At 37.7% G+C, this 11,151-nt stretch overlaps 1 protein-coding gene across 1 annotated transcript; it reads right to left on the bottom strand.

The window, feature by feature from the left end:
- Positions 1–1,052: 1,052 nt before the first annotated feature.
- On the bottom strand, positions 1,053–10,640 carry LOC113407445 (deoxynucleotidyltransferase terminal-interacting protein 2-like). The gene is made up of 6 exons (XM_026655981.2): positions 8,825–10,640; positions 6,429–6,564; positions 5,252–5,347; positions 4,472–4,636; positions 3,048–3,157; positions 1,053–1,271 (listed from the first exon to the last, which is right to left on the bottom strand). Exons 1-6 carry the CDS (start codon positions 10,567–10,569, stop codon positions 1,178–1,180), a joined length of 2,346 nt encoding a protein of 781 aa, XP_026511766.1. The 5' UTR covers positions 10,570–10,640; the 3' UTR covers positions 1,053–1,177.
- Between the last annotated feature and the right edge of the window lie 511 nt (positions 10,641–11,151).

Here is an 11,151-nt window from a genome sequence, read left to right as displayed (position 1 = left end):
AATGGCAAAACAGACAAGTGGTAAAAATACATAAACCCGCAACAAAAAAAAAGTGGATTTTAAAAAGATAGATATGTAGAATCTAGAGGATAATCTGCACCATGCTATGTTCAGTCTTCAGATGTGGAACACTCCACCACCAGAGATCAAGCTGAACAAGAATAATTACTTTTAAAATAGCATGCAAGAACCATATCCATGCACAAGTCATTTTTCATTAACCGCTGCTAAAGAATAGCCCAGCACCTCCTCTTACTGAGGCAATGGATAAGGAACAACTAACTTAATTAAGCAGTGTAACAAGGGAAAGATGAAATGTAAGCTTCTTTCAATAGAAAATGTGCTTCATAAATTATGTAAATAGAGCCTAGACTCTACAGAGACCAAGAAGTAGACAAAAGTGATGATGCCTTAGATTTGGCAGTATCCCTTGATATTTATATTTTTACCTTTTAAGTTAACATTACATTAGACCAATATAGTACATGAACATCCACTTCAAGATAACTCTGATAAAGCCTCCTGAAATCTGTTAAAACTCATCTCCATTTGTGGACAGCTTATTTTTCCTGTACAGCACATAATAAAATGTTATTTTTACAGTACAGGTGTAAGTTTATGATTTTGAAGTATCATTGTTCAGTAAATCTGAATTGCTGCTCAATGAGATTTTAAAAAAATCACTGATTATTACTGTAGGTTGAATACCTGTGTTTTTATAAACTCCTTCAGTAACTAGGAGTCTTTAGTGACAAGTGCCTGCAGGTTTTCTAGTTTCTCACAAAACAAAAACTGGAATCCTCAGTTTTTTAAACAAAGGTTTTTCCATTAAAATACAATCTTTTTTTTTTTTTTTAATCTCAGCTCTTTCACATGACCATTTCCATCAACTATTTATTTGTACAGGATGTCTGGTTTTGCCTTTTTCTATGAAGAATGAATCATGCTGTCTCTGTTGAATGTCTAGACCAGTCCACAGAACAAAATCCCACTGCATTTCTCAAATCTCCTTCTCCCGTCAAAATACTACTGCTAAAACAGGGCCAGCCCTGTCCTAACTCAGTCAGTACGACAGCTTCAATCTTAAACCAATCACCAATATGTTCTGTAAACAATTTTATAATTAAAAACAAAACAACAAAAAAAAAGAGTTTCATCTTGTTATTTTCTCCTAGTCTTATTTGTGAAATTTCTTCTTCTTCCGATTCTTCTTGCCTGCTGCAAGAGCTGCCTTTTCAGTCATGATCTCCTGGTACTTCCTTTTATTGTATCTGAACAACAAAAAAAACCAATTTACTTTTATTAAATAGGTCAAATCACAAAGTAAAAGATGAGTGTGACCTACAAAAATCCTAGATACAAAATACATATTTTGCCAGAGTCAGTTTTGTCTTGTGTTTTCTGTTTCAAACTTCTTTAGTTTGATAAGTGTATGACTAGTAAAGGAGAAGTGACGCTGGTAGTGCTGATGCGATAGTGCTGATGCGATAGGCAAATATTTGGAATCTTTTTTTAAAATACTGCTGGTAGAATTATCACCACCAAAAACTTAGGGGAAAAGGACTGCTGCATCACACAACATAAATGAAGCATTTTAGTCTGTTTACAGGCAAGCTCCTCTGAGGAAAAAAGCAATAATTAAGTGAAATGCAAATTTTAAAAACACCCAAGCATTTTGCATTAGCAGCTCTTACCTGTAGCAATGGATTTTTACATCACGCACACAATGAGACTTCTAACATGTTTTATTGCTTGCTAAAGGCTGTCTCTTTGTTAACGATGACCAGGCTCAGCAAGAGCTGTGATGCCAATACCACTAATGTTGTCAGTAGTTTATGTTGAATGTTATGTTAACCTCTCAGTGTACTCTTTGATATTAACAATCAGTCTTATATCGAAGATTTGCGAGAAGACTAAGATTAATATTAAATAATACATAGCACACACATAGTGAAGACAGGCTAACTTTAGCTGTTTTCCCAGGGCAGATTCTCCTGTTCCTGCATCAATTAGCAGCGTGAACAATGTCAACATTTTCGTGCTTGCTGAGGCTGCTGTTTGCCAACAGGAAACTTGACAAATAGTTGTAAAACCCACGTGCTTTATTCAGTTACTTTATTAATTACTCACAAATGCTAAAATTATCAGGTTTTGTGAGCAATTCATCTTTAAACATTGCTTTTAATAAATATTTTTGAATTAATCAGTGCCTATGAAAGACTACTGGCTAAAGCTAATCATACTGGTAGGAAATAGCTATTGAAGTTTCCATACCCTACGCTGCCAATACATTTAAAATCCTGACCTGCAATCAACTCCTGGTATCCCAACCCTGGTTCTCTTCATTTATATGAAAAGATGAGAAACTGCAACAGGGTATCATGTTAACAGACCAATATGCAAAATGGTTTAGGTTCGCCAATCCACCCCAAGAATTATAGATGATCAAATATTAACTCATTAAATCATTCTTTACAAAAAATTTCAGAGAAATTTGATTATCACAAAGGTGCCAGACTGACAACCCTGTAAACTAAAATTCCATCTATATGCATAGTTACAGCACAGGTAGCAGCAGAGCAGGTTCACTTTCATTTCCCCATCAACATGCCTGAATCCTATTCTGCAAAAGTCACTTCCAGAAAAGAGGAGATAGATCAGGCCCAGTTCAATAGGCTCTGTGGCAAGACTGCCACTTGTGTTGACTTCTGTCTCCATTATGGAACTAAACCGAGACCACCAACTCACTTCCTACAGTCCATTAGATAACTGATAACTTTTATATAGCGCATACTGCTTCCAATGTACTCATCTAATTCAGTAAAGCATGAATTGATCTACTCCTGTTACTCTGATCTCTGGAATGGAAGTGTCTCGTGGTGGCACTAAGCTGGCTCTAATTTTTTTTTTTTTTTTAAATACAAGAAGTAATTCAAGTTAATTGAAAGGAAAAAATAAGTTACTCTAATCAAAATTGTAATACATTTCTGTCTCATATGGATCATACTGGTAGTATTACAGTTATAAAGCTGCTTATTTTAAAATACCTCCTAAACTCAGAATCTGCAAGCAGCTCTTCAACAATGGTTCTCTTCCTTTGTTTCTTGGGGATTCGAGCATGGTAAAAGTCTATCGGAGTGTCAACCACAGTCCCAACCTGGGAAAAGAAAATTTAAAAATGAGCCTTCCTGCAACATAATACCAGGGTTTTTGTTTGTTTTTAATGACAAGTCCCAGGTGTTTGAGGAGAAAAATGGGAAGAATCATGAGAAGCTGTAATGCAAAGTGCCAAAAGAAACAAGCAGTGTTTTGTATGCATAATCACCATTTTTCCTCTCATGTTTAATCCAAAGAACAGCATGTGAAAACAGTGAAGTTCTGAACATAGGGACTGCTGCACCAGTCCCTACCATGGTAATCACAACCTAGCTCTCGAAATTTATATAGGATTATATTTTTGTTTACTTGAGAGAGGGCAATTAAATCTTTCACAGGTCTTGTCCTTTATCACTACAAAGTTATTGCTCAGCAATTACTATTACCTTTTAACCCAGTACAGGATTTAAGGGCCCTAGCGTGAAAAATGTTGAACCCACTTCAACTCCCATTGATTCATAGCTGACACTTCTCTGAGTTGGTTTGGCCACCATGGGGATAAGGGAGGCCCATGGAGCATGTATTTCCTAGTGTGGTAAAATGTGTATCTTGATCTTAATTAAATAGAATGCCACCAGGTACTATCGTGACAGGAAACTTACAATAGCATATTAACAACGCTCAGCCTTGAAAGCAAGCCACCAATGTTTTGAGAAAAATGAATATTTGTAAATGTGTGCTGAATATGCCAAATAGCTAGAGGCAGAAAAGGACTAAGAACTTAACTAAAAATATAAAAAACAATTTCAGATTTCCTGCAAGTTGCACCAGTTTCCAATTACTGTCAAACCACAAAATACATTAAGCTGCAATAGCTACAGTAGCAGGAATTTCAGTGGATCAATGGCGCCAGTCCACAAAAGAGAATCTTGACTAATAAGAGAACTGATTATTATTACTATTATAGACTTGTAAAAAAGACTGATATAGTAGAGAAGACCTGCAAAATCTGAAAGATTAGATACAAATTTATTGCCATTGTGTGGCGTGAAAACAGATTTTGAAAACAAAGGGATGTATTTCCATCCTGTGACATCAGTTACAAGTCAGCAAGCAAAAAAACAACACGGGCATATATAGAAGTACATAGATAAGGCTAAATAGTTGGTTGCAACAAAATCCCACTTGTAAACTGTAATCAAGTTCAAAAATTGTAAGTAAATGAAAAACAACATAATTTTATAGTCTATGCATCTAATTGTAAAAGTGAGTTCAGACAAATGGGCGTCTAAAAATAACTAGATAGGAAATAAGCATAACTGTTCTGGACTAGAAAAGTAGTAATAGGATCTCTTTATTTTTCCTGGTTCCTCACCTGAAAGTATTTGGGCAGACCATCTCTATCATTCTTCTTGTAAAAACGTTTGGGGTCCACGGAAGCCCTCATCTTCAGAGCCTTTAGATCATTTTTCAATTCATTTGTCATTTCTGGAGCTTTCATACCAAACCAGCCATCACCTGTTGTTTTCTCTCGCTCTGCCTATGACACAATATAAAGAACAATAAAACTGCACTGAAGAGCTTTAGTGGTGAAGAGGAAGGAAAAAGCAAAGGATTGCTACATTTAAAATAAAAGTTCATATTATTTAAGAGTATATTTCAGAGAACTTTACAGTCTGATTTTACAGATCAGCATTAATTAACCTTAGCAACTGGTGCTTCCCAAGGACCTGATCTCTGTTTCCCAAACATTCTGAAGAACAAAACAACAAACTACGCAGACGTCACCAGGTAAGCAAAGATATTCTTATAAAAAATATAGAGAAACAAGATGACAAGGAAGCCCCAAACCTTTTCAAAACACGCCAATTTAATCAACTCTGCAACTGGGACAAGGATTCTCCTCAGGCCAGGCAGTGGGACCAGCATTTGCCCTTTCAGTCTTTGTTCTAGTCTCAACATTTCCAGAAGGCTGAATCTCATATTACTGTTCAATGCTGATATGAATTTGCAGTTCATAAATCAATATACTTAAGAGGGCTACACATGCATGCCACCTCTACATTTTCATATAACGGAGATTAAAAGCAGGCTTATTCTGGTTTAGTAGGGCCAGATGTTACCATGCTGTAACAGTCAGAGGCTATTCACTTACCTTGCGCTGTTTCTTTATCTGATGGATTGACTCCCTGAATGGTGGAACACAGTCCTTTTTTTCAAAATCTGGAGTTATTATACTCTTCTTCAAGAGCTAGAAGATATCATTAAGTTATTGTTTAAATCATGCTACTGATGAGACTGATCTGAATTGTATTACACATTTGGTTACACAAATAAGATAGCAGAGAAATGATAGGGAATCATAAGTAAGCATCATCTCAATAAAATGGTTGCTAAGTGAGACAAGCCTCCCCGCCCCATGATGGAGGAAGTGGGAGTTCTTAATACCAAAGAGCACAGGGCTGGCCAGCTACAAAGTGCAGCAGGCTGGCAGTGGAAGAAGTGAGCTAGCAGACCCTGCTGGCAGAGTAAATGAGCCCATTAGGGATGGGATTGTCTAAGAAAATAACTTTGCTGGAAAGCAACGCATGCCTGTCACCCACTGACAGTCAGCTTAAAATCCCATCCCAAACAGGTATGGAGGGGTCAAATGTCCCTTCAACTCAGCAGTTCTCATATTAAGCATTGTGAGCAGACCTAATTTTGCTGTGCTGTTTTGCACCAAGTTTTAGTTCCTGCTGAGGGTGTAACTGTATGAGGGCACAGTATCAGACTCAATCTCATTCACAACTGACAGTATGGGAATTATTATCTAGGACTGCAATGATGCAGTGTAGCAGAAACTCAATTCATGAAATATAATCTCTAGATAAATATCTGGCATGTATTTGAGTGGACTGGACTTCTTATTCTGAAGGATAATCCCCAGTATTTACAATGCACTGAGGGCTCTATATAGACTCTTACATGCCATATACATTTAATTCCTATCATAAAAACAAATTTAAATACACCTCTACCTCGATATAACGCTGACCTCGGGAGCCAAAAAATCTTACCGCGTTATAGGTGAAACCGTGTTATATCGAACTTGCTTTCATCCGCCGGAGTGCGCAGCCCCGCCCCACCCGGAGCACTGCTTTACCGCATTATATCCAAATTCGTGTTATATCGGGGTAGAGGTGTAAATGCTTTCACCATACAGAATTTCTCTTTCCTCCAAACTCTACTAGCAAGGCTTTTCTTTTTAAATAGAAGTCACAATTGGATTCATTTCAGCATCTTTGAATCCCAGACATCTGTGTAAAATTATAACCTTAGATTCACATTACCTCTTCTTTCTTTTCCCCCTTTAACTGTTTAATTGCACTTGAGCCAGCTTTTTGTTTTCCTGCATCAAAGCTAATATATAAGCCTCCAAGCCTGTTGATATTTAGACCAGGATCTATGCTGCTTGATAGATGTAAACTGAAAGAGAAATGGCTAGTTAATCATTACAGTAATATTAACAAGTTTATAGTGATCTTCCAGTGTGCCCTCTGAAGAAAGGCAGGATTCAGAGAAAATGTCTTATCCTTCTCCTCTGTACTCCTGGTGCATATCAGATAGCTGTCATAAAGGGGTTTCTCGATTGCAATGCTCAAAGGAAATGGGGTTACACAACTAAAAGTGGAAGTGGAAATACAGATAGGTATAGCAAATCATACTGTACTTCCACTTGGCATAAAGCATAACATTTATTAATAAAAGTTTGTTGGAGAGAACTACAGGGGAATCACTTCCACAAAGCCTCCCCTGACTTGTTTGGTGCATCCCTATCTTGGGCATTCCTATCTTATGTAGACTACGTTATCAAAATATTCCCTTTCAATGTTTTTTGACTTTCAAAATGAAAAATTCAAGGTCACTGCCTATCTTTTATACATTTTGTAATTTGTTAACAAGGAATCCAAACAGAAGAGCAAGAAGCAACAAGAACAAGTAAAAGCAGAAGAACAAGTTGGAGGTAGAAACATATTGGATTCTTGAACACTAGTGTCTGTATGTTTGCTACCATCAGACATACATTGAGACTTGTAATGCCCTTGCCTGTATTCCTAATAATACTTTATATTATTAGAAACTACATTTTGAAAATGTAATACACATTGCACCATTTGTCCCCTTACTACATTCTGGCAATACAATTAACTAACTCATAAAATATGTTTGATGGTCAATTTGAGAGGCATGTTTTCTGTTGAAAAGGTTTAATGAAAGCTATAAAATGTTAAGAAAACAGTGAACTATGTGTATGCAATTAACACAACAAACCCAGGCTAGTAAGTTTCAGTCTAGCCTAAATCTGCAAAGTTTGGGTTGCAAACACTGCAGGGAGATGTGTAAACTAAACAAACATTTTCACTTTAATTATAAAATATTAAAAGTGTTTTACTACTGGGTTTTGTGAAATTTTGGGTGCTTAAACAAACAAAACACCCTAAATTTAGTCAGGGAGCTTTAAAAGTCTCATTATATTTATTAATATCAAACTCAGGGACAGTTAAATCTCTCTACTTAGGGCAAGTGTAAAACTAGGCTACTCAAGCTTACCTTTGCAAAGGTTTTTGCAATCTACAAATGAAAGCATTGTCTATGCAAAGCAGGGTTTTTTAATATAAGGTAACCAAGGAAGAAGTTTAATGACTTAGCCCCGGCACACTATGGCAAATTAGTTAGGTTTTGATATGGAACCACCTGGGTTCTAGGCTCAGGTCTGGTGCTTAATATGCTTTATTTTAAAGCAATTTTTATAAATGCTTGGAACAATAAAAGGCTGTGATCTGTTTGCATGTGTGGCTAACTTAGCAAAATAGCGAACTATTTCATCAAATGAACTGAAATAGGCAGGGTTCACAAATACCCATTATTAGCTTGGACAGTGCCCATGCGTTCCTGTTCCTCCCTTTCATTTAAGTTTTAAAAACCTTTGTCTTTATTTACCTACCTTAAAGAAAAAACAAGGAATGATGTTTGTTTTTTCAACTTCCCAGTTTTTTATGCTTTATTTCAAAAACTACTTAAGATGATTAAATGACAGTGTTTTCAGTACTAAGAATGCTGCACTCCATCTAAAGAGCTCTGTAATTCACAGGAACACAAACTATGAATTTTTATGAGATTCAGCCAACAAAAATAGGTATTGGAGTGGGTGGGGAGAGCCACTCCTGTGGTGAGGAAAGGTACCACTACAGAATGGAAGGAAAGAGCCTCAGGTGGTGATAAGATTTTTAAAAAAACCAACTGGCATCAGCTGGACAAGGGAAACACCACTAAAGGGTCCTTAAAGCACAGCCACACTGGTGGAACCTCTGCATGTCACAGACCTGTGTCTGGATGTAGGCATAACAGAAAGACTAGTTGGGGATGGATAGCTCAGTGGTTTGAGCATTGGCCTGCTAAACCCAGGGTTGTGAGTTCAATCCTTGAGGGGGCCACTTAGGGATCTGGGGCAAAATCAGTACTTGGTCCTGCAAGTGAAGGCAGGGGGCTGGATTCAATGACCTTTCGGGGTCCCTTCCAGTTCTAGGAGATAGGTAATTGTAGAGCTATAATTCCACTTTGGAGTTCAAGCAACTCCAATTTCACACATTGATTATATCATCACAAGAACTCCCTCACTATTTGACTAACAACATGCCTGTTAGAATTATATGTGGCTGCTTAAGTTATCTGTAAAAACACTTACATATTAGGCTTTTTATTTTTCAATAAATATGCATCTTCATCTTCATCTACGAACTCCTCCTCATTATCTTCCAGATCTGAGGACTCCTCATCTCTTTCACGTTCTTCATCCTTACTTTCTGCATCACTCCTTCTTTCTTCATCCTTACTTTCTGCATCGCTCCTTCTATCTTCCTGTTCTAGGTAATACTTCTTGTTGCCGCCCAAACCAGGTTCTGTGTCAATTACAAACAGTTCTCCATGCGATGAATCATTTTCTAAAGATTTGTTCAAGGATGACTTCTTATTTCTGGTCTCTGCACAATACAGATTTTCTCCTACGTCACCCACTTCTTCCACATCACTGTTTTCAGTTTCATCACTCTCATCACTGCTCAGGAGCAACACAGCAGATACCTTTTTATTACATGAACTTTTGGTTACACGTGGGGAGGATTTAGTAACTAGTTCTGCTTGACCTCCATTATTGTCTACATTGATATCAGACATTTTGCAGTCACCATCACTGTAATCACCAATTGGTGATAGGTGTATGGCCTTTTGCGGGCTGGTGGTCGTGCTACTTGGCTTGCCTACCACCATTAATTCATCTGCATGGGTGAGAGATCTCTGTGTAGCCTCCCCGATATCTGCTTTTTGGTATTCTGGAATTATATTTCTTTTTCTTGGGGTTGTCTGCCTTTGGGACTTAAAGGATTCATCAAGGCTCTCATGGTCAGATAGAAAAAGAGAAACACTTTTCAACTTTGATTCTTTTCCAGTTATGTCTCTCTCCTTTTCTAACATTTCCTCTGAGTTATCTACAATTTCAAAGTGTCTCTCCTTTATTGTTTCTTTTTTAGGAGATGCTATGGTACAACTTTTTCCTGTTTCTTTAGGACTACTGGGTGTTGAATCAATTAAAACTTGTTTTGGGTCATCACTTGGGTTTGCACTGGCAGATTCAGTCTGGCATTGGGTCTTGCAGGGGCTGGGTTGTTTATTACTCTGAGTGACGTATCTATTAGGTGAAAGAGAGGAATTTTGCTCTGTATCAGAATCAGATTTTGTGACATGTTCACAGTCAGATATGACTACTGGCTGGGGTTTAATTCTGTCCTCAGTTAACTTCTCATCTTCCAGCACAACTTCACTAACTTTTTTCTCAGTTTGTCTAATGGTTTCTGCTTGCGATTTCATTAGCATACTCCTAGTTATTCTTTTGGTAGTTACAGATGGCTCCACACAAAGACCCGAGCACCATGACTCTGCATCAGAAACCTCTTCAGCTTGGGCTTCACAAACTGGATCTGGGTGGAGTTTAGCTTTGCATTTCCTGCTTCTCGTAGTTCTTGTAGCACTAGCTGTACAGACGCCAGATACAGTTGAAGAACATGACTCAGCTTCAGAGACATCTTCATCTTGAGATTTACTTAATTCACTCAGAAGAGCTGCCTTGCTAGGCCTATTTTTGGCTGGTGAATCTGGTTGATAACGAATTGTGATTTGTCTTCTCCTTGTTATCCTTATAAATAAAGGTGTCTCATGTTCGGACACGGCAGAGTAATTTGATTCTGCTTCATCTCCATCAGCCTGTGGCTCAGCACTTGATTTTGTTGAATGCACATTGCTGTCTCTATTCTTAGTTGTTTGTGCCTCAGAGGGATCACCAAGATCTGATTTTGTTTCAGCATCTTCCAACCCCTCATCCTGAGATTCATGAATGACTTCTGGCTGAGAGTTTCCTTTAGTTCTTCTCCTGGACATCTTCGCAGAAACAGGAGTACTAATTTCAGCAGATGCCAGCTACAGAAATAAAAAGATTAATAACAAAGACATTTCCACAGAAAAATACACCTTTAAAAGAGTCATATGAGTAATTCTGGCCTCAAATTCACAAGCATTTTGACTTTTTAAATAACTGTCTAGAGAAAGTTAACCTGATGACATACATTTTGCATTATGCAACGCTTAGTACCACAACCTGCAGGTGAAGAAGCTCCATTATTCATCACTCATTTGCCCTCCTATGCCTTTTGCAAACTAGCATCAGACTTTGCTTCCTCCTGGCAGAATCCTACTTCCTGAGATGTGTGCTGTTGGAGGCCTCATACATATGCTTTTATGTCCAGCAACTGATTCCTAGGTTGTTGTTTTTTCTGCTTTATACCTCCACACAGTCCTTTATTAAATCTGTCAAAGTTAGTTGTGATTTATTTATGTAACTGGACAGCTGAGAATGGCCTTAGTTCCAGCAATCTCCAGCTGCCAGAACAGCCTTATGGGCTGTCCTCTAGAACCACAAAGGTGGTATAAATCACTGTTAGGACACCAGATCCCACACCAAAC

The sequence above is a fragment of the Terrapene carolina genome, unplaced genomic scaffold (genome assembly GCF_002925995.2).
Source record: "Terrapene carolina triunguis isolate 2854851 unplaced genomic scaffold, T_m_triunguis-2.0 Scaffold211, whole genome shotgun sequence".
Taxonomy (NCBI): Eukaryota; Metazoa; Chordata; order Testudines; family Emydidae; genus Terrapene; species Terrapene triunguis.
This window is presented reverse-complemented; position numbering and strand designations above follow the sequence as displayed.